Genomic DNA, 24,103 nt, shown 5'->3' with positions numbered 1-24,103 from the left:
CATGCTCCATCATCATTGTACACCTACAGAAGTGTGCTGCAGCGCACCCATTTCTCCTGGGCATCAGCTAACTGCTTCTAAGGGAAGGGGGACCCTTTGGCCCCCCCTTTTACAGCATGATTTGGGGATGAAACTCACTTGCTGTCCATTTCACCTGGTGCTCTCCTCCACCCGTTGTTACCTATCCACCAAAATAGTTTTACATTCAGGTTAGTGCTCTTTCAGAAAATGACTCTAGCTATGCTCAGAAACTGCCTGGCAGAAGATGGACAGTGTCTTCAGACATTGGGGAAAGAGCCCTTCCTGTTCCTCCAACACTTTGCAGCACCTGTCACACCTGTAAGATGGACATCCAGGAAGATACTAAATCTGCTATTCTAAGCTCCCCCCCCCCCACCCTCTTCATTTATAGACTGGCTGGTGGCTGGTCTTCCCCTGGGAGGTGATGCCAGTGAAGGCAGAGAAGCCCAGAGGTCATGCAGCCCGCTCCTCGGCCAGCACCTTTGCTAGTCATGGTCAGTTTAAACCTGGCCGTGGAGCACGACCAGCCCTGAACGTTGCTCTAGGTAGGGGAGCCCCTTTCCAGCCATATCCCGGGGAAGAGTTGGGGGTGGTGATGCAGGGCCCGCCCTGGGAGCGGGTGAGGCTGCCCTTTTCCTCCCCGGCCGGCCCATCTGAAGGGGAAAACCGAGCGGGCAGCACTTTGGACGGCGCCCGCTCGAAGCCAACCGAAGGCAAACCAGGAGAAGGAGGACGGCAAGGACTCTTCCGCGGAGGACCTTCTCAACGGCTGCTGCTTCCCCCAACCTTCTGCCGCTGCCTCGCTGGAGCAGCTGGGGCGGAGACCCCGGCATCCCGGCCGCCGCCCACTTAGCCCCGCCTCCAAAGCCTCGTCCCCCCCTCCCGCGGCTGCCTGGAAACGGGACGCTCCGAGCCGAGTCCGCATCCCTCCCCTCCCCCGTCCGCGCAGGACCCAGCCCTTCTGCCCTGTCCCAGCTGGCCCCGAGCGCGGAGTCGGCCCGGGTTGCCCGCTCGTCCGTCCCCCCTCCCGCGGCTGTCGTTTCCCCACCCCGGGAGGCCGCCTCTCTGGACTAAGGGAAGACGCTCTGCACGTGCTCAGAGACCCGGCTCCCCTTGGTTCCTCCTCGCATCACGTGCGCAGGTTGCGCCCGGAAGTCCGTCTTCCCGAGTTGGGGCATTTTCCTCGAGCGGGTCGCTTCTTGGGAAGGCAGCCCGCCGCCCAGCCCGAGAAGGCTTGGAGCAAGACGGCGGCGGCGGCCGCGGAGCAGGTGCCAAGTACTTCGTCTCCCCCCCCCCGCCGGCCCCCCTCTCCGCGCGCCGGCCTTCGGGGATGAAGGGGCCGGACTTCCCGGGCGGAAGGCGTGCCTGCCTCTGCGGCTCCAGCCCCGGCACCTTTCGGCCGAGCCTCTCCCGCCGCTGAGCGGCCCCGCGTAAGCCTCGCCGCCCCGGGAGATCGCGAGCGCGGGTGCCTGCGGCGCCGCGGACGGGAAAGCCGAGCCCTCGGGCGTGGCAGGGCAGGCGGGGCGGCGGCGGCGCTCCGGTCGCTCCGTCCTCTCCGCCTCCCGCGCCTCAGCCACTACGATGCTCCCCGCTGCGTCGGGCGCAGCCAGCCCTGAGTCGGACGCGCGCCCTTGCCGCCGCCGCCGCCGCCCGCGCCCTGCCGCCGGCCGCCCGTCCTCGCCGGAGGTCCAGCCGGAACCTGAGCCGGGCACGCTCGGCCGCGCCTCGCCCGCCGCCCGGGATGCTGACCTGCTGCCTTGCCCCGCGCCCGCTGCTGGCCCGCTTCTCCTCCGCCGCCGCCGCCGCCGCCGTCCTGCTCGGAGTCCTCTGGCTGCACGCCTGCCGCGGCATGCCCCATGTCATCCGCATCGGTGAGCCGGGGACGGGGGTGGGCAGGGCGCCCGAGTTGCGGTCCCCGGGGCGGGCGTCGGCTAGCGGGACGTTCCTGGCACGGGGAGCTTCGGGCACCGCCGCTCTCCCGTCTGTTGCCCAGCCGGCGTGGTGTGTGGACTGGGAAGGCCGGCGCCGCACCGGCCAGGGCTGGGACCCCCGCGCGCCCTTGACGGCGGGGCCGCGGAGCGGAGTTTGGCGGGGCGGCTGCCGGGGAGGGCAGGGGGCTCGGTGCGCCGGTCCGCCGTCCCTTCTTGCGGCGGCGGGGCAGATGAAGTAGCCCGGTCTATAATGGGGGGGCTGTGCCGGCTCTGCCCCCTCCTTCTCCGACGGAGAAACGAGCCAGGGGAAAACCTTCGCAGGGTCGGCCGGAGGCTTCAGGCCGGCCAGGGGAAAGCCGGGAGCCGGGGAAAGCGTGACCTGGAGAGTCGGGGCTGTCGGGGCGACTGAATTAAGACCTCCGCAGCCTCCTGCTTGGCTCCGGGTCTCTTCGTCCGAGCGGCTGCTCGGGGCATCCCCGACGCGGAGTTCCTTGTGGAGCGGAGTTCGGAGGGGGAGCGAATGGCCCAACTCTGCGACGGAGCCTCCTGCCAGGGCCGGGCGCGGATCGCCGGCCGGGAACCTCGGGAGCCGCAGAGCCCTCCGCCCCCCACCCCGAAAAGCCCCCCGCTCCCGGGAAGGAGGGCCCGGGTCGCCTTTGCACTCTGCGGGGTCGGGGCACCTCAAATGCCTCCTGCCAAACGCGGGGGGCTGTTGGGGGGGCGAGAGAACCTCCCTTTGCCCAAAGCCAAGGGAGCGTGGAAGTGTTTTTCTCTGGGGATGGAGACCCTGCAGGGGCGGTCGGTCCTCCTCTTTCTCAGGGTCAGGTGAGGCGCTGGCCTTGACTGTGCGAAAGGTGAGGGGGCTTTCCCCGCCAAGGGGTGTTCGGGAGCCTTCCCTGCCTTAAGCCACCGACTCCATACGGTCCACAGGCTGCTGCGGAGAAGGGCTTTTTCAGCCGCGGATCAGACTGGCCGGTCCTTCTGACAGTCCCAAAATCCACGAGGTCTTTGGAGCCTTTGCCGTTGACGGTGCGTGGATCACGCATGGACTTTGCTTTGCTCTGCACTGGGGCCCAATCCTTTGGCTCGGCGCACTTTGCGTGGGGCGCCCGCCAAGAACACGCAGAGGGGCCGGGAGGGACTCGCCTCGCCTTGATTTCGGGGGGACTGGACGGGCACAAGACCGGGGTAGTTCTTTTATTCTAACGGCTTCAGGTGAACGGATTCACGCTGAATACCCGGCAGCTTCAAAGGTTTTGGATGAGAGCCCTTGATTTTAAAAAGTAAACCCAGATTTTGGCCAGAGAAAACATTTATTGATTTTAGGGCAGGTGGGTGTTTACTGTCTCTGGTGGGGGGGCTTAGGCTTTTTTTTTCTTTTCCTATTTGTTCAGTTGTGTCCAATTTTCTGAGATTTCCTGGACAAACCCCTGCAGTTTTCTTAGCAAGGTTTTTCAGAAGTGGACGCCTTGCCTCCTCCTTGGGGCTAAGAGAAAATGACCCAGAAAGAGTGACCTGAGGCAGGTCTAGAACTCACCATCTCCCAGTTTCTCACCGAGTGGCTTTACCAAGGCACCAAATTGGCTCTGGAAAGCTTGAGTCATGCAGGGTAATGCGGAATCGGAGGAATTGGGGCAATTGGGGACTTGATCTCACCTGGTCCAGGTTAAGATAGTTTGGGGTGGAATTTGGTCCAGTGAGGGAGGTTTTACACAAAGAAAAATGGATCCTTTGGTGATTAGAGGTTTGGCATTGTGTTCAGGTGGATCACTTTGCAGGTGTGGCTGGTCCATTGCAGACTTTCAGGTGCGCCTTAGGGAGCTTTATCCATATGGGAGGAAGATTCTTTCAGTCGTTGTCAGGTTCCAGCTCTGTCTTGGTGGTGGTAGTGGGTTCAAGGAGCTGATATTCCATTAAAAAGAAAATTAGTTAGAAGATCATTAATAATCTGTCAAAATCCTTTTTTTTTCCAAAGTGCAGAATGAAAAGAAAACTCAACAGTGACAGGAGAATTTGTAATAACTGCAGCAGTTTCAGATTTAGATCAAAGCCGGCCTGTCTTTCTAATGCTCTTCTGTCACTTTTCCTTTTCTAAGAAATGAAGAATTTCTTCTATCCTGCGTCCTTAATTTGTTTCTTTCTTTCACACTGGGGCATTTCAAAATAAAAGGGTCATAAAATGTTGCATTTAAAAAGAAAGCAGCTCGTTGAGTTTGATTTGAGCTGCCAAATAAATGGCTACGAGCTTTGATTCTGGGGGAAACACGGTACGTGTTTGTGGATTTTTCTAGTTGTTAAAATATTTTTTCTTTTCTCCTGCAAGACAAAGCATCTCTCTATTTTTCGGTTCTGTTTCTAAGAAATCTTGTTCTTTGTGACAAAATCAACTCAGATGTTTTTATTTTTAGGTTTTCTTGTCAAATGTCTTTTTGAGTGTAATCCTTAAGTACCATTTGTAATGTCTAATGGAGAAAATGTAATTGCTGTCACGGGTATGGAGACTGCATATCCACACATGGCGGAGTGGAATAACCCGATTGACTTAAGTGCTATTAGCTGGTGTCACCGAGGAAGCTTCTTGTATTTTGTGAGTGCTTTGGAAATCACCCTGTCTGGTTCTTTAGGGGAGTATAAAATCTCTCGCTCGCTTGGTCAGGATCGTGGTCAGGATCCCGAAGAGAATTTCTCACCTTCTCCTCCTCTTTACTCCAGCTCCAGCGCCCTCTGAGAGCAGCACAAAAGGGACCGCTTCTCTCACCGGCTGCCTCCTTGCACTCCTCCACATCAGAAACCACCAGAAGAAGGCAAAACTCTTGCAAACAGAAATAGCAAAGAGCCTTTTAAAATTATATTAAGCCTTGAAATGTCACATTTGATATTTTGATAGCTGAGGCATATAATTAAACAGATGGAAGCTTCGGCTGAAATTGTGCCTTGTTAAAATGGGTCAGATATTTGTGGTGTCTGGAAAGGGGTAGGAGGAAAGACAGGGAAGGAGGAAGCCATCTCCGTGTCCTGGTTCCGGTAACCTTGGCGAGAGGCGTGTCACGGCGGCAGCAGCAGCCACAGCAGGCCCCCTTGTCTTCTTCGCCCACCGTGGTGTCTCCACCTTTCTCTGCATTGTGGTTCAGACTGGCGTGGGAAGCAAGTCTGGAGCCTGGCTGGGAGCTCTCGGGGAGGCTCAACCTCCTTCCCTCTTCTCTTCTGGAAGGGCAGTCACGGCGGGCTCGGGCTTCTCGCCCCTTGCAGGGGAGGCACTTGCCGCTGCGGCATCTCCTGTAGCTGCAGGCTCCCAAGGAGACGGGATTGTGCGGTGGGCATCTGCAGCAGCTGGAAAGCCCCCCCCCCCAGTTGTGAAACGTTCCAGGTGGAAGAAGAGACGGGGCAGGCTGAAAAGGAGATTGCCCTGCCTGTTGTTTGGGTAACGTACAGGGCATGCAGGCAGAGAGGCATGTGGGTTTTTGCGGAAATAAAATGCCCCTTTCGTTACTGATGTGCACATGATCAATTTCAATTCATGTTTCCTTGAAGATGGGCTGATTATTTTCAGGATTTTTCCTGTTTGGAGGATTTGTTTTCTGTCTCTTGTTGTTTCCCTGAAATTTTCCTACACCTTAATAATAATTGCACTGTTGAAAACAGTGTGTTTAAGGCTGTTTTAATAACATCCACTATTAAAAGAAATGTCTCACAGGCTAAAATTGTGATTAGGGACTCACCGAAATTCAGCTTTTAAGTGAAAAGATCAGAGGAAAATAAACCAGGAAGCCAAAGGTGCCTCTGAGCTCTGAAATCCATAGCACAGGAATGTTGGCTCTGCGGTTTTTGGGGTCAAGGCAGATCTCTGAAGGGGAGCAGTTTGAAAATGATTGATTTTCTCCCACATCTGGACCAGCCAAGGGACTCGATCGGCTCCCTTTGTTTTTCATGCAATGTTGAATTCAGCATTAACGTTTGTCCTGCTACAAACCTGGGTCAGTGCCTTGAAAAACAATGACTTGGCTTCCATTTGGCAGAAACATAATTGAAAATCAATATTATAAAAGTCAAGCTGGCGTGGAAATGTTTGCAAAAGATTGGGGTGCTCAGGATAATTCTCAGGGAGGGCAGTTCCACTTCAGTGCCAAACTTGCCAAACCGGATGCATGCGGAGCTGGCCTCTCCTCTCCGCTCCTCTTGCAAGGCAGCGATTTGGTACCTCTGGGCTGCTGTTGGCAAAGCCCCTGTTCTGTGTGCTGCTCAGGCATGGCCCTTTCAGGGAGGGAAAAGTGGGAGAAGAGAAGCCCAGAAGGCTGGTGTGTGTGTGTGTGTGTGTGAGAGAGAGAGAGAGAGGGGGGTTTCATTATATGGCAGACATAGCCTGAAGAGAGTTGGGAGTGTGCTGGTCACCCTCCCACCTGCCCCAGGTAACCTGCTTGAGACCCAAGGCCTGGAACGGATCTTCTAGGTTAGGGAATGTTACCTTGAGGAGCTGCCCTGCCAGCTCCAAGTGCAGTGAAGGTAGCCAACAGAAGCAACGTTCTGGCTACTTGAACAGTGGGAGAATCTGCAAACATCCTGTGATATTTTTTTTTTAACTGTTGGAAGGGTGATAGTGTTGAAAAACAGAATCTTTGTATGTGGGGGAAATTGCCTAATATTTTAAATGCTGAAATGAATGTAGATGCCCCACAGAGTTTTCGTCTACGAGGAAGAAACTAGGGAGAAGATTCCGCGGCGCTTGCTCTGTTGAAATAAAAGGAGCCATCTTTCTTTTGTATCTGCCAATATTTAGATGCATTGCCTGGATGCCGGTGATAATCCTGAGGCGAAAGAGTCCAATTTTGGTGAACTGCCAAATTAGAGCAAATCTGAAGACGAATCCACAAAGGCCTTTTCACAATTCTTAACCCCTCCCTGGTAGGAAAACAAAGCTGAAGGAGTCCATAGCAATAATGAACTGTGTTGTCATGTTGCACACATTCCTTAAAAGAGCATAAAAGAGCTCAGAAGAACCTGCAAAGTTCACACAGAGTTCTGCTCACTGTTGACATTCTGGCTCCTTTGGGGGGTTATAAATTTAGAGGGAAGTCCTGGCAGGTAGTAAAATTGTCTTTATCTGCATGAACTAAGGAGCAAATTCATCAGCTCCTTAACATGAGCAGATCTAATCTTGCCTTGGTTTGGGTCTCTGAGGGAATTGATTTCTGATCAGGTAAGGATCTTCGTATTTTTACGGAGATTGTGAAAGCAGCTTTCTGAAGCTAAGATTTGAGACATTGATCAGGTGCTCTAGATGCTCTCATTTTGATATGAAGGCAGATGGGGAAATGCTGGGCGGTGAAATGAATGTCAGGCTAAAGCATCAAGAGGACCTCTTGGTAGCCAGCGGCTTGTAGAGACTCAATCCTGGTTTTGCAGCCTTCAGGAGGAAAGGCAGTCGGCTTTGAGATGGAGTCAGGGCTGCGGTGGGAAAGCCGGCTGCTGTTTTTCCAAAACCCAACAGCTGCCTTCCTCAAATGGCTGCGGCTTCATTCTAAATAGGCTGGGTTAGGCTAGATGCTGAATTTCGTGGCCTGGAACCTTTTCTGTGCATAAATCCCAGGTGATTTCTGTTAGTCTAGTCAAGCTCTGTGCATGTCTGCATGAGTGCTGCATTCCCATCCTTTGTGCTATATAGAAGAATCTACCTCGTGAGGCTGGCAGTGAATTTTCATCGTTTCCCCCTAGTGAAGCCCAGTTTTTGTGTTTGTCATAAATCCTTGGTTCGACTGTGGCTTAGAGAGTTCTGAAATCCACTCACAGCTAAATGTGGTCCTTCTTGTCCTTTTAACAAAGGATTCGTCCTTTTGCAACTCCTCTCCAGCTCCTAGTTTGCCAGTTGAGATGAAGCTGATCTATTGCAGAGCCCAGGGCAGGTTTTGAATCACGGCAGCTGCTCCAGCTGTGGACAGTCAGCAGAGGGCAGATGTGTGTCAGTGATGGCTCTTTTGTTGGCTCATTGCTTCTTGACCTTTGGCTAAGATCAAGTGTCTCCTCCTACCTGCCTCCCACTCCCAAAGGCAGCTCAAGACAAGATGCCTTCAAGTCAAGCTTAACGCCTGGAGACAGGACCGTTGGCTTGGCAGTGTGTCTGTTGTTGCCCAACTTATTTTGCTTCGAGGATGCCACTGGCCCAACTTGCTGTTTCTTTACAGTGATAGGCAGAAAATGCACCAGGCTTTGCTTCTTTGCCACCTAATGTGCATTTCTCAGCTCTTGTTGCAGAAATGGGTTTGGTTTTTAGGCAATTATATCCATTTTATTGGAAATCGCCTAATATACCACCAATACAATGTATTATTCAAAAAATTTGTGAATGTGCAGAAATGGAAAAACTCACATTAAAATTAAAAGGAAAAGAGGAGGCAGAATTTTACTCGACCTGGAATAAGTGGTATGATTGGCTAGAACGTAAAAAAAATGAAAAGGGGAATCAAGGGGGGAAAATAAACTTATGAAACATTACGATACATACAATAACAAACAGGAATCGTTAATGTCAGTCTTAGACTCTCTCGTACTTTAAACAATCAATAGAAGGAATTCATTGGTAAAAATAAATAAGTATAATCCAACAACAAATATTAACAGAACATCATGTTTGATAGAACATAAATAACAGAGAACCCATAGGAAGTAAGAAATAACTGCCACATAATATAATTTAGGAAATATTTAACTCACTTGTCAAATGTATTAAAGGAAAGTTTAATTAGTTTTACCACAGAGATTATGGTAACGTTTGTATGAATCTTTGTTTTTTGAGTCTGTATGTTTGTATATTTTAATTTTTTGTATTCAATAAAGTTGATAAATTTAAACAGTACAGATCCATCCCCCTTTGTATTTTGCAACTGTTCAAAATCTTGTAAAACCAAGGGTGAAAGAAATGGGAAACAATTTGAAAAACATGAGGAAAAGGCCCCTGGTGATTCTGGCTACAGGGCTGAGTTGCCAACCACAATACTAAACATCTTGTAATTCCTCCTGCCTCATTGCTCATCCAAATTGTCTGTGATGACCTGGGGCGTGGCACAAAGGCAACACAGTCACATGATTAAGAAGAATCCCTTTAATGCCTCCAACTTTGCCCCCAATGTCCAGGTTACCTTTGGCTGGAGAAAAAACTCTCCCAAGAACAGTCTTTAAGTGGAGGAAATTCAGTCTGAAAACGAAGTACATATAAACTGTAAATAAAAATCCACATGCTGCAGCAATTAACTGGACGGGCAGGATAAGGAATTGCAGACTTGAAAGGCCAACAAAACACACACAGTTGGGAAGATGCCAGGAACCCAGATAAGCCCCGACAATAACGGATAACTCATGATTTGCTTCCAACAAGATGCTGTGCGCAGCTTGCCTTTTTTATACACAATGTTCCCAGCTGCAGCTAATGAAGGGAATCAGGGCCCTTTACTCCCCCGTAAGCCATGCAACCCACGTTGCTCTCTTCTCCATTCCTCCCCGCGTGCCCTAGGATGAAGAGGGGATGGCCTTGAGTCTTCTTCTGAATTTCCTCTCCCTTGCTCTACCTCTCCCCTGCTCTGCCCAGCCGGACTTTACCCTTCCCCAGTTTCTTCCACAGTCAACGGAGCCACACTCCCACTCCCTGTCAGCTGCTCAGCCACCCCCTCAGAATCAGATTCCGACAGGGGCATGACATTGTCCTTCTACTTATGTTACTTTCTTCTGCTTATTGTCTGGAGACAGAGCACATTTTTTCAGGTCATGTGGCCACAGCCCTTCCTCAATATTTTGTAAATGTGAAAGAAAATCATGGGAATCCCTGTCTATTGGGTGTTACATAGACTACGTAAGAATATGGCAACCAGCTCTGGGCCCTTGCTTTTTAGGAAGAGCTTCAACACACTGAACATGTGAGAATGAACAGCTGAGGGGATCCTGGAAATAAAAAAGTAAATGGTTGGAGGTGTTGTTCTGCTTCGCTTAGAGAAGACCTAATAGCAGGACCCGAAGGGCTACCATCTAGAACAGGGGTCTCCAACGTTGGCAACTTTAAGCCTGGAGGACTTCAACTCCCATAATTCCCGAGCCAGCTTTGCTGGCTCGGGAATTATGGGAGTTGAAGTCCTCCAGGCTTAAAGTTGCCAACGTTGGAGTTGAAGTCTTCCAGGCTTACAGTTGCCAATGTTGAAGACCCCTGATCTAGAAGACAGGGCAGAATTCTGTACAGTTGTTCCAGAAGACAAACCAAGAAAGAAGGAGCAAGGAAGCAGACTTTGCTTACACATCTGAAAAGGTTACAGAGGAATAGACTACATTGGAACTCTCCTTTGCTGGAAGTGATAAAATGGAGGCTTGGGATGATGATCTGTCAGGGATGCTGCTGCTGCCACAGGGGATTCCTGCACTGGGAGGAAGGTTGGACTTAAATGTTCCAGGTTGCCTTCTACCCCCCCTCCCCGCCCCCGAATTTTATGGCTCAACAAGGGCCAGAGGTTGGGCCAATTCAGGTGTTTTTCCCCTCTCTTTGCTTGCTGGAGGGAGAGTCCTTGGAGGCCCTGGGAGCCTCAACTAGGCTAGACTCAACCCCAGGTTGGGTTCCCCTCCCCCCACCTGAAGTTCTGACTAAATGCCCTCCATGTTCAATATTAGCTGCACCTCTTGCGCAAGAAATCTTGCTGCTTTCAGACGCCCCCTTTTCTTTCACAAATCTATGACTGCAAAACTCCCAGTGTGGCAACTTAGGTGTCCAGGAACAGCTTGTTCCTTGAGGGAACTGAGCAGCCCATGTTTCAGCTGAGTTGGGTGTAAGAAGAGAGCCCTGGCCAGAAAGTAATTGGTAACCAGTGCTGGTTGCTCAGTTTTCAGAGGCTACAAATAGACGCACAGAACTGAAGTGCGTGTTGTGCCCAAATGAATATGAGCCTTATGAAGGATATCTTGCCATATCCTGGACTTGATGCAGTCAAGGCTGAGCCTGGAAGGTTTATGGAGGTCCATTTCTTTCTATTACAGTACCTGAAGCTCCAGCAGCAGCAGGGCATAATCTTAGCTTATATGTTCTCATTCAGCAGGTGATGGATTGAATCCAGCCAGTATTCTTTTGATTCAGCTGAGGGACTCCTGCAAACAGAGATTCTATATTCCAAGCATCTTGGCTGCCTGACCGAGAGTTAATATTTCAGATTGTCCTATAATTCCCACAGGCTGCTCCAGGATGAGTTTCTCGAGTGAACGTTTCAACATTGCATCTTTGAAATAATAAACTGTTGCCATAAGAGGCACTCTTATCCGCAAGGCCAGTTCTGCCTTGTCCAGATTATTAGCTGGAAAAACTGGGTGAAGGGGGAGAATTCTCATTCATTTATCCACATTGTTCAAATCACCTGGCTGAAAAGGGGCTTGCCAAGATTGACTTCATCTGATCTTCCTCGGAAGCCTACCTGAAAATAAGGCCAGTGGATCACTGTGGCCTTCATTGGTTCTGGCTTCTCCTCCCAGGCTTCTGGTGAAGGAAATTCCCTCCATTGCGAAAACCATCATAAGGCTGGCATTTTGCTCTTTTCTCTGCTGCAAAGAGCTCTTTGCTTGGACTGTAGTCTGCACTTGGGCAAATTCACTGCAATTTTCCCAGCCTGCATTCTTTCTGTTTCATTGCTGACACTGTTGCTTGCTTCCTGACTCCCCTTTGCGTCCATGACAGATATAATTGCCTGCGGTGTCCTTCCCCCAACAATTAGTTATTGTCAGCTACTGAAAAGTCTTTTCCTGCTGTCTGCTAGTAGCACAGGTTTAGAGTAAGCATGTGATATAGAGAACAGGTTTGAATTATGGAAGGGGAAAGGAGTCCCTGTTGATTTTTCTCTGCTAGTTGTTGCCGACTCTAGGAGATGGTGCTCAAGGCATTGAGCCAGTGTTGTCTGAAGATGTTTCTATGGTCAGGTGGCCAGCATGATATCACGGAGTGCTGTTTTCTCCCCATCAAAGTGGTTCCTATCTACCTACTTGCATTTGCATGTTTTCAAACTTGCTATGGGCAGGAGCTAGGTGAAGATGGGTGCTCACATTATTGTGTGATTCTTGGGTCTCGAACCCAACCAACAAGCTCAGTGTCTTAAGCACTGAGCCATCATGCTGCCTAGAGATTTACGGAAAGAGGTTGTTGTGGTTAGGCGGCAGCAGGTGCGGACGGCTGAGGAGAGGGAAGACTCAGATGAGGGGCCAGGACCATTAGGGAGTGGATTGCTGCCTTCAGAGATTGTGGAGGCTGGCAGCGGTGATGAGGAGGTTCCCAAGGATCCTGTGCCAAGTGTGCGTGCATGCAGGATTGTTCATAGGAAAGAGCAGTTACAACAGCATGGGCGACTGGGGAGTAAGGCTGCAATGTAATGGCCCCTCCTTCAAGAAGATAAAAGCCAGCTGTGAAATGAACGTACTTTGCAGAAGGCAAAGACATTTTGATACTCCAGCCTCGTGGACATTCCAGTATCCTGAGTTTGTATTTGAAGATTCTTGTATTGCAAATTATTTCTTGTCTGTTATCTTTTGGCAAGTCTTGCACAGTTGGCAAGACTTGTGCTTATCACAGGTAATTATTTTGTAAAAGCATTACAAGGTTTCTGTTCCTTTTGGATTGTGTTTGATTTGTTGGAAAAGGGCGTGGGTCAGAACAGAGGTATGCAAATACAGAGCAGAAGTAAGTTGCTGAATGCAGGAAGAATAGATATGGTGGAAATAGAGCATAAATGGAATTCTTAGCAGATGAGTCATAGAACATAAAATAGAGTTGGAAGGGGCTATGGGAGTCTTCTATTCCAATCCCCTGCTGAAGCAGGAGACCCTATATCAGGGGTATCAAACTCGATTTCATTGAGGGCTGCATCTGAGTTGTGTTTGACCTGGGGGGCATGGCCAGCTCAACGTCATTCATGTTGGGGTGCCTATGGTTGTCCGAGTGCTCTGCTAGCAAAAACAGGCTCCCAAGCTCTGTATTTTATACAGTAGTAAAGATGGAAAAATGGATGAAGAAATGATGTGCAAATGCTGGTAGAAATATAGTGGATATTACATATAATCCTTGACTTACAACCATTAATTTAGTGTCTGTTTGAAGTTACAGTGGCACTGAAAATAGTGACTTAGTGCCCCTTTTCACACTGTTGCCGCTTCCCCGTGGTCATGAGTAAAATTCAGTGCTTGGCAACTGGCATGTATTTATGATGGTTGCAGTGACTTGAGTCATGGGACCTCCATTTGTAATCTTCTGATAAGCAAAGTGTCAGGATTCTGGCAGTTACTCCAGTTAAATCATGAGCCTTGAACCACATTCTCAAAACTAAAAAAGATTTATTTGAAGGTAACATTCTACGTCTGGCATTTACCTGGACATAGCCAACTCTGAGACACGTAACCCACTGTTACCCTTGACCCTGCTCTTCCCCTCACTCCTCTGGATGTATCATCCAACAAAAAATGTCTACAGCCAAGAGTCATTGATCATGCTCTCCAATTAGATTTTTGCATGGCAGAAGCTTCAGTCATCTAATCAGTGTTTGAAGAAAATATTAATGGAATGTACTTTCGATTCCACACTGCCGCCTGCTCTTTGAAACTTTCCCCCTTCTTTCTGTTGTCAACTATAAAACGTGTATTCAAAATGTTTTATGAATTGACACAAACTCAATGGGGAAGCCAGATTTACTTAACAACCATGTTACCAACTTAACAATGGCAGTGATTCACTTAACGTCTGTGGCAAAACTCGCTTAACAGCTGTCTTACTTAGCAACGGAAATTTTAGGCTCAGTTGTAGGTCGAGGGCAATCTTTATGTCCATATATTATGAGGAATGCGTCCTTGTTAAAAGAAGTGAAAATAGTGTAAGAACTCTTTTGACTTGCTTTGAGATATGAAAGTGAGAGCTGAGCCTGTTTGTGTGGTTGAAAGGAGAGAGACTGGCTGGATGAGAAATGAATGTGGCTTGAATACAAAAACGTGTAACCAGCTCTAAAGAAGTAGGTGAGGCGATTTGGCTAGAGAGAGAGAGAGAAGACATGGGGATGAATCCCAAAGCATGTTCACGAAGGCAGATGCGGTAATCACAAGGGCGGTCCACATGAAGCCACAGTAATCCTGGTTCAGCTCCACGTGATCATGACTTTCTCAGTCTTCTGCTTTCTCTTGATGTCGGGTGGCAGCAATGACAGGGGCAAATAAGGACATGGGCATGCAGGCATCTTCAAACAAGGGCTGCCATTGCATACTTGCATCCCAATAGATGTGAGTAAGTTGTGCACAATGATTTGTATAATAATGCACATACGACTGTTTACCCCCTCCACCCTAGCACACTCCCAAGATCGAGAGGAAGAGGAAGTCAGAGAAACACATGCCTGGGATCTGAGACAAAAAAAAAAGACATGGTGTATGGCAGTGGTGGGATTCAATTTTGTTTACTACCAGTTCTGTGCGTGTGGCTTGATGGACGTGGCAGGGGAAGGTTACTGCAAAATCCCATTCCCTCCCCACCCCACTAACCTGATTTCCAGCTCCGTTCTCCTGTGCAGGATAACCAAAGAAGACCCAGCCAATCAGCTGGGACTCGGGAGGTGGAGAATAGATGGGGGTGGAGCCAGTCAGAGGTGGGATTGGCTGGTTCTCCAAACTACTCAAAGTTTCCACTACCGGTTCTCCAGAACTGGTGGGAACTTGCTGAATACCACCTCTGGTGTATGAACAAAATAGTAACACAGATGATTTGCCAGGATGGAGCTGGCTTCTTGCCTTGCACAAAGAGGCCCACTAGCTCTTGGGTGGAGGACAGTCTCACAATGTCACATGGTCTGCCCTTTTTTGCTGGCAGAAGGCTGCAGGAGGATCCCCCTAGCCTTACTTGGGTCACCACAGATGCCCCCTGAAACGAGTGACATCCAGCTGGCCACGCCTGCCCCGGCCACACCCACCCTGAGGTCAAACAGAACCCAGATGTGGCCCTCAATAAAATCGACAACCCTGGTCTAGGGCAAGCAACAGGAGCTCCATGTCAGCCCCACCTGGACACCCTCTCACCACCAGGCAGTCGGATGATGGTTCTGTTGCTGCTGCCGACTTTTAGAAAAGCTGTAGACCCCGAGCAACCCAGAAGGAGAATTCATTTAAGACCTGGCACATTACATGCATGCCTATTATTAATTTATTTTATTGTGGTGAATTATGAAAGGGTTTGACAGTTTTAGGAGTCATTATTTCTATATCATTTCTGTATTACTGTTTATTTTTCATTCTACACTGCCACGAGTCCATGTGAAATGTGGCAGGGCATAAATAAAGTAAGTAAATAAATAAATATTGCACTCTCTTTCTTCCTGATGTTCAAGAAAAGGCTGGCCACCAAGTGGCTTATTGAGAAATCGTGATTCCACTTCTGTGATTCCAGGTCTGGCTATGGCTGCCGCTGTGCACGACAAGGATGTTCTGTACTGTTAGGCTCCCCCCAAAAGCACTAAGCAGACTTTTTGTCCTGGCAAAACCCCTTTTATTAAATGAAGGTAAATTTCTTGCATCTACATTCAGCCAAAAGCCTGGTAAACAGTCTTTCAAGGATCTAATTAGGAGCACAAACCTTATCTAGCCTGGTGAGCTGCCAAGTAAATATTTCCAAACGCAGTGCTGACAAGGAAGGACTCGGCACAGAGTCTTTGAGATGCACAGACAGATCTTCACACTGCTACAACGAATGAACAAATTGTTTCCTGCAAAAGCCGCCTTCCCTTTTGCTTCTCTTTTAATCCCTATGGGAGGGGCCATTCACTGTTCACCTGTGGCCTTACTCCCACATCAACCCTTGGTTCGTAATTCTTCTTTTCTTGTGGCAGCTCTGCACATGCACGGGCAGGAAACCAGCTCCAGCTGCTCCCCTGCCTCATGGCTGTCCGATTCTGAAGGCAGCTGATAACTGCCAGTCTGCCATGGGCCCATCTCTGCCTCTGACTCAGAACCCTCGTCCAAACCTTCCTCAGCCTCCAGGACTGGTCCATGTTCCTCCACAATCTCCTCACTGTCCAACTTTGTGGCTAGCTCCACTAGCCACCTGTGGGCCACAACAAAGGGGCCTTCCTAAAGATCTATTCAAGATCTATTTCCTTGATGGATCCTGTCAGCGCTCAGCCTTCCTGCTCTGCTCCTCGTAATTGATTTTGCTTTGTGTTGTTTGACTGTCAAACAAAGGCCAAAACCGATGATTCTTGTGTTTAAGAAAAACAGACAATGACTGCGCATTAACTGCTTGGTCATCCCTTCTTGCTTTTATCTACTAATGTAATTAGAGAAAATTCTTTAAGTGGTCGATAGCTGTTTTAATTTTTTATTTCTTTTAAAGGAAAGAACTCCCAACCTGAAATTGTCTAAGAAGTGTAGAAGTGTAGTAGTGTAGTAGTAGAGTAGTGGAGTAGCAAAGGGAGGTAATATTTTTTAACAGAAAGTGGGTTTGCAAAATGGAATAAAAAGAAACCCGAATTTTTTCTACTAGTGAACAAGAGTTAAAAGATATTCTGTATGTCTTTTAGGAAGAAGGTAAGTCTGAGTCCAGTATAGCCCATATCTAGATCTATTTATTTGTTAGATATTTATTCCACATTTTTTTTTTAATGTGCGATAGACGGCATCACCACTAGATGGATTTGTAACTGTCTAACAAATGTCATTCAACAAATACTCCTTAATAGAACTGCATCTAAATTGAGGGAAACATTCAGTGGGGTAGCTCAAGGTTCTGTTTTGGGGATCAGTATTCTTCAACCCTTCATAAATGATCTAGATGAGTTGATAAAAGGGCAAGTCATCAAGTTTGTGGATGATGCCAAGCGGGGGTAATTGAAAGACAGACTCGAGATTCAAAGGGGTCTTGACAGACTTGAGCATGGGCCCTATCTAGTGGTGGGATTCAATTTTTTTTACTACCGGTTCTGTGGCGTGGCTTGGTGGGCATGGCAGGGGAAGGGTATTGTAAATCGGGGGTCTCCAAACTTGGCAACTTTAAGACTTGTGGACTTCAACTCCCAGCATAGCTGGCTGGAGAATTCTGATGGGAGTTGAATTCCACAAGTCTTAAAGTCGCCAAGTTTGGAGACCCCTGCTGTAAATTCTCCATTCCCTCCCCACTCTTGGGGGAAGGTTACTGCAAAATCCCATTCCCTCCCCACCCCACTGACCTGCTTTCCAGCTCCATTCTCCTGTGCAAGGCAACCAAAGGAGACCCAGCCGATCAGCTGGGACTCGATGGGAGGCAGAGAAGAGATGGGGGCAGGGCCAGTCAGAGGCCGTATTTGCCGGTTCTCCGAATGACTCAAAATTTCTGCTACCAGTACTCCAGAACCGGTCAGAAGCGGCTGAATACCACCTCTGGCCCAGTTCAGTGGTGAATAAAGTAAGGCCCCGTGCAGGTGGGAATAATCAAAAGCACTGGTATTAAAGAGGCAGTACCTAACTCAGCAACAGTAACAGAGAGGGATCTAGGTGTCCAGGTGAACTACCTTTTAAGCATGAGTCAGCAATGTGCTGCTGCTGCTACTAAAAAAGCCAATGCAGGCTTAGGCTGCCTTTTCAGCTCTACCAGCTCTGTAATTTCCTGGTAGAGAGCAATTTCTGTGCATCCGTCAGCTTTTTCCCATCGTCACTGAACAGTTGAATGCTTGTTCTGGTTTTTTCCTTTTATTCTAGACATTTTCTTCTTGTTCCTAGAATCCCTGCTTAACATCAGTTGTAACTGTCTTGATCTTCTCTCTCCAAGTCTGGAGAACTTTGGGTGCCCTTCTTTAACTCTACACCTCACATGATACCTTCTGGAAACTCTTGTTCAGTTCATCACTCGCTTTTTTTATCTACTGCTCTTATTTTTTTCTGCTTTCCTCCGTTTTCTTCCTTGTTGAAATGTTTCTGGTTCTACTTTGAGTATCTCCATTCCTTTCTCAAGGTTATTTTTCCATTTGCTTCTGTTGTGAAATCCTGCTTAGCAGTGCTGATTCAAATCTGCTTTTTTTAAAAGTCCAAGATAATTACTTCCATAGATATCAGGAATTTTGGCATTACATCATCAGTCTCTTTCTCCCCAATACATATGCTTCTTTGTTGCAAATTAAAAATTCACTCATCATGTTTATTTCTTGAACTCTTATGAGTTTTATTACAGAGACAACGAAGGCCATGGACTTTCTAGCTGCATGGTTAAGAGGCCCCATGTTAACCATTTTGTGTTTGAAGAGGCCTATTTCATTTGAATGAGCCCCAGTCTTCAAGGTCCTTGCTACTGGCTTTTCTTTTCCACTTCCCAAGAATTTGATGTGAAGCTGTCTTGGTCAGGCTTCATGTCTTTGACAAATCCAGAAACAAGATCCCTTCTGTTTGTCTAAGCCAGGGGTCTTCAAACTGGGCAGCTTTAAGACTTGTGGACTTCAACTGCCAGAATTCTGGGAGTTGAAGTCCACAAGTCTTCAAGTTGCCCAGTTTGGAGACCCCTGGTCTAAGTCCATCATTTTCTTGCAGTGTTGTCCCTTTTCTCTTCTGTGTGGGCTAGAAAGAGGGCAAGAAGACCTCCTGAGCTCCAGCTACTTCACGGTTTGTGGTGACTCAACTTAGTCCTGGTTGAATGGCCATAAGAACCTATAGGACTGGGGAGACTTGATTGGGGCAAGCTGCTGCCATGTATAGATTAATGATGTTTTATTGTTCTTTGACCAATCTGCCTTTTTTCTTGACATGCAGCATTAGGGAGGGACTAATGGGTGGAACTCTTTTTAGACCTTCTGTCATGCCCCTGTCGGAATCTGATTCGGAGGGGGAGGCCGAGCAGCTGAGAGGGAGTGGGAGTGTGGCTCTGTTGGCTGTGGAAGAAACTGGGGAAGGGCGAAGTGGCTGGGCAGAGCAGGAGAGAGGTAGAGCAAGGGAGAGGGAATTCAGAGGAAGATCCAGGCCCGCCTACTCTTCATCCTAGGGCACACAGGAAGGAACGGAGAAGAGAGCAACATGGGTTGCAAGGCTTACAGGGGAGGAAAGGGCCCTGATTCCCTTCATTAGCTGCAGCTGGGAACACAGTGTTTAAAAAGGAAAGCTACACACAGTAACCTGTTGGAAGCAAATTGTGAGTTATCTTTTATTGTCGAGGCTTATCTGGGTTCCTGGCATCTTCCCAACTGTGTGTGTTTTGCTGTGCTTTCTAGTCTGCAATTCCTTATCCTGCCCTGTCCAGTTAATTGCTGCAGCGTGGTTTGTGTGGATTTTTGTTTATAGTTTGTATGTACTTTGTTTTCGGACTGAATTTCCTTCACTTAAAGACTGTTCTTGGGAGAGTTTTTTCTCCAGCCGAAGGTAACCTGAACATTGGGGGCAAAGTTGGAGGTATTAAAGGGACATTTCTTGCTTACGTGACTGTGTTGCCTTTGTTCCACACTCCGGGTCATCACATCTTCTAAAACTGATCGAACAGGAGAAGCAAAATGTCAGTAACCAAGAAAGTGGGACTCTCAACTGTGGAAGCTCCCCACGTCTTTGTGTCTCAGTCCAAGAGCCGGATGTGTGCATGTGCAGGTGGAAGATACTAGGCTAAGAGTGGGAAGAGTAGGGCCACATCCACCTTCACCCCTGAAAACCACCTTTTGGCTTCGGCGCAGGTACTTATCTTCTCTGGTTGTGTGAAAAAATAGGAGGAGGAACATTTTGCATGCCGCCTTTAGCTCCTGTGCAGAAGTCGGCATCCTGAACGAGGAAGCGAGCGAGCATGACGAACCTCCCTAAAGAGAAGCCCCCTCAGACCATGAACCCTGGAGGTCTTCTGCTTCCATCAGGCAGCCTTCCTCCTGCTTCTCTGGCCCCAGGCCGGAACCTGTTTTGCTTGGCTGAAGGTTTAGCTGAAATTGTGTTATTGTTTGTTCTGTGTAGTTGTACTGAAATATTAATGCTGCTTTGGATTTTTGATTTTGGAGTGGAACCATTTCTTCTCCCTGCTGTGTGGCTGTTTTACATTTTGAGTACCTGGCTTCTGGGGCCAGATCCATTTCTCCCAATTAGGAAGAAAGCAAATTGCACACTAAAAGCTGTAACCCAGCCCAATTTGCATCTCATTATCTGTAATACGGTCCATTATGAATTCACATTTAATTTTAGTACTTCTTTTTGGAGGCAACACACAGCCTAATTAAATTTTTCCCTTAATCCAGGAATCTGCCGCTGAAGCTTTTCTGTTCCTCCCCCTCCCAAATACACACGCACACACACACACACACCCCACATTAAAATGCCAGCTGAGACCCAGCAGGAGAGAGGCCACCTGTAATATTCCAGTCAGAAGCCACCCTTGCAAATGCTTTTAAGCTTTGGATCACACCCTCGTGATTCCCATCGTAGGTCCAGTCCAATCCTTCTTGGAAATTACCGTATATACTCGAGTATAAGTCGACCCGAATATAAGCCGAGGCACCTAATTTTACACAAAAAAACTGGGAAAACTTATTGACTCGAGTATAAGCCGAGGGTGGGAAATGCAGCAGCTACTGGTAAATTTCAAAAATAAAAATAATTAATTTGGGAAACGATCTCACTATCATGAAAGGTTTAATTGATTCACTAACCCAAAAGAAGAAGATGATGATGACAGCGGGAGGCAGGAGTCACTCTCTTCCCCTCCCTCGGAGGCCCCCTGAGTCAGGAGTCACTACCGCCGGCGCGGCCCCAGTCCCGCCGCCTCGGGAAGGAAAGGCAAAGCGCTTTTTGCCTTTCCCTTCCCGGCTGGGCTGTTGGGAGTCGCTGCCGCCGGAGGCCGCGACTCCACACCATTTTTTTTCAGAGGGAATCTGACTCGAGTATAAGCTGAGGGGGATTTTTTCAGCACAAAAAATGGGCTGAAAAACTAGGCTTATACTCGAGTATATACAGTAAATGCTTTTTTTTTTTCCTCGTCTGCTGCTTGCTCACTTTGAATTGCAATTTTGAATTTGGTTTACGGATGCAGACAAATTGCCAAAGTTTTCTTGATGAAAAGTCTAAACCAGGGGTGTCCAACCTTGGCAACTTTAAGACTTGTGGACTTCAACTCCCAGAGTTCCTCAGCCAGCTTTGCTGGCTGAGAACTCTGGAATCCACAAGTCTTAAAGTTGCCAAGGTTGGACACCCCTGGTCTAAACCATCCTTTGCCCGTCCCTCTTCCAACCCTTTGTGCAGTTGGGCTGCACTCCGGCTTCCCTGTTCTGGATGCCCAGAGTCAAATGGACTTCAAGGCCCAACAGCATCCCCCACTGTGTGCCTGTTAAATAAAAAGGCCATTGTTCTACCACTTACGAGAAACCTTTGGAATGAAGCTGTCAGTTCTGTCATGAGATCATAGGTTGTTTGCTCTAATCATGAATTCCAGCTACCCTCTTTTCTGCTGATTTGCCTTTTCATAATTTTTTGAAATTCAGGATTTTCGGACCTTTGATTTAAGATTTTCCGAAGTTTTTACATGACTTGGATGTGTCCATCCAAACTATGAAATGTTCTGAGGCTGAGCCGGCTTCCCTTTTGCAGCTTGACTTTGACCTGTGGGGTTTTTTTTTCTCCCTATGGACATTAACAGATTGATGCAGTCAGGGGCCTCAGAGGGAAAAGGGAACTGCCTAAGGAGATGAGGGCTTCCAATCAACCTTGCCTTGAATCCGAGAGTCATTTCCTTTTGAGAAGCAGCGTTGTTTTCATGCAAGATGCAGGGTAAAATGGCTTCAGATGGTTTCTTGCAAAGCCATTAAAAGCCTCTCCTTGAAACGTTTGACCTTCAAGTCTACCTTGCTTGCTTGCAGGAATATTACGATCTTGCTCTCGCTGCCCAGGGGCCCTGGGGGGTGCTTAGCATTTCTACCCTGTGATTAGGAAGAGAAATCTTCAATCTTCTTCATTCTGACGAATGGAGCCAAGCTCTTGGGCTGCTTCCGGACTCATCTAGCAGAGTCTTCCCACCATCTGCTTGACAACCAAGTTGCGCTTTTGCCTGTCAGCATCCTTCAACATATGACGTGTTATAAAGATCATTCTTGCTGCCCTATCGTGGCTTCCAGAGCTGATATGGGCTGCCATCCTCATTCCCTATCAACAAAGAAGACTTTCTTAGGACCTGCTCCCTTGCCTGGGGAGAAGTCAGCTACCCAGAAAGGGATGGGGGAGGGGGAGGGGGCAAGAGGCAGTGTTCATTAATTAATAAGATACAAGAATGCACCAAGATGAACAGATTGACGGTGTTATTGAAAAACAAGGAAGAAAGAGAATACTATAAGATATGGGATGTCTGGTATGAATAGATAGGGAGAAGATTAAAGGCGTCAAATGATAATGTATGAGAAACTATAAAATAATAAGCTTTATGTGTAAATAAATGTATATATGTGTAAACAGGGGGGCCGCACCCACCGGGGGCTATTTTTTTTTATTGTCCTTTGTTGGGGTTGGTTTGGGGTTTTGTGTTTGGTTTGTTTTTGTTTGTTTGTTTTTATTTTTTTTTTTTTTTTTTTTTTATAAATATTTTAACTAGGGGGGGGGCTTACTTTTTTAATAATTTTTAATAAAGGGGCCCCCAGCCAAAAAATTTTCCCCCCTCCTTAGAATGAGGAAGAATCAAATATAGCAATGGATAACAGAGTAATAGAGGATGTTAACAAATGTAAACACTGCTACAGTAATGTTGCAAAATGTGGAAATTTGTTTTTAATTGTTGAAATGTTGAATAAATAAATTTAAAAAGGAAAGAAAAGAAAATGCAGCATGTGAACGTTTACACAAAATACCAGTCTTGGGGTAGAAATTGAAATTTCTGTGTCTATATTGTTTTTCTGTGAAGTTCACCTTGCTCTGGAAGTTTTTCTTTTAAGCTTTGTTTGACAATTATACTCTTCTAAGTGCAAACAGGATTTATGTATGACATTGTCTGTTCGCATTAGAAGCACCATTATGCAGTTACAAAGCAATATACACTAGTAATGAAATGTCCTTTAAAACTACCTGTAGCTCTTCACTATAATAGAATAGAGAAAAGTGGCAGCGAGAGGCAGGCTAAATCACAGGGAGCATCATTTGAGAAGGATCCGGTGAGAGGAGAGCACTCAGAAGCACTGACTTCCCTTGCTGTTTAATTTACAGGCTGTTTTGCATTTTTCTTTAGTTTGTTTAGGATTCTGTGCTACGTTCGAATTAGCACAATTTACATTACATTAGTACAATTTAGTAGAAAATTGTGGTGGCAGCTCGTTTACCTATAGATACCAAGGCCATTTGTAAGCTGTGCATGTGGATGCGTATTTGTGAAGAAAGGCAAAAGTAAAGCCCCTGTTTGCTAGTCTCTGGCAACAATAATTCCTGAGGTCCCGTGGCCAGTTGTAGGACCCAGCCAAAGAGGAACCATATCGGGTGGGATGTCCTCTGGCTTGGAGATGCCGCTGTCTCTGGCCCAGATTTGCTTTCTTTTTTCTTACTTTTATAGGAAAAGAAAAAAAAACCACAATAATAATTATAATGGAAATATGCATAAACTCACAGAGAAAAAGACTATGCAAAAAAATGCTTCAACAAAGTAAAAAAAATGCAACAGAAAAAAAACCAGAAGCAACAAACCATAATATCACTATATAACAACAGTTACAATTCTATATATGCATACCTAATGTATAATTCAAGTACCAATATGATACTTTCCAATACATTTATATAATTGTACAGTGCATGCACGCTGGCCCATCACTCATGCAAAGGGCTCCATGCACTCAAACGTGGCTCAGTTCCCTCCCCCCGCAAGCTAGGTTACCAAGCCACAAAGGTTGCGGACTAGTCCAACCCGCCCCCCCTTTTAAAAACCTACTCTATTTTGTATAAATAAATCAGGGTATTTCAAAATCTACATCTCTAAGCAATCCTCTCATAGTTGGAAATTGCAATCAAATCTAAAATCCATTCAGTAAATGTGGCTTTGCAATATCAGTCTTTCAGAAATAGGAATGGCATGGATTAGAGAATTACAGAATAACAAGAGTTGGAAGGGACAACAGGTCATCTAGTCCAGGGATCCCCAGTTCCTGGGCCACTACCCACTACTTAGCTGTGGCCTATTTTAAATTGGGCCGTGTGAGTGACTGGCTGGAATGCACGTGCACAGC

General features: G+C 47.5%; 1 protein-coding gene across 1 annotated transcript in view; it reads left to right on the top strand.

Moving 5' to 3' along the window:
* Positions 1-1,370: 1,370 nt before the first annotated feature.
* The window catches only part of GRIK3 (glutamate ionotropic receptor kainate type subunit 3), a 245,188-nt gene continuing 222,455 nt past the window's right edge, over positions 1,371-24,103 (top strand). The window contains exon 1 of the mRNA XM_087970273.1: positions 1,371-1,892. Coding sequence (XP_087826399.1) covers positions 1,763-1,892 — 130 coding nt within the window. The 5' untranslated portion in view covers positions 1,371-1,762. The remainder of the gene's footprint in view (positions 1,893-24,103) is intronic.

The sequence above is a fragment of the Notechis scutatus genome, chromosome 8 (genome assembly GCF_049901735.1).
Source record: "Notechis scutatus isolate UNSWTSFEM ecotype Mainland chromosome 8, rNotScu1.2, whole genome shotgun sequence".
Taxonomy (NCBI): domain Eukaryota; kingdom Metazoa; phylum Chordata; class Lepidosauria; order Squamata; family Elapidae; genus Notechis; species Notechis scutatus.
The sequence above is the reverse complement of the archived record's forward strand: the minus strand, read 5'-3'. Positions and strand labels throughout refer to the sequence as shown.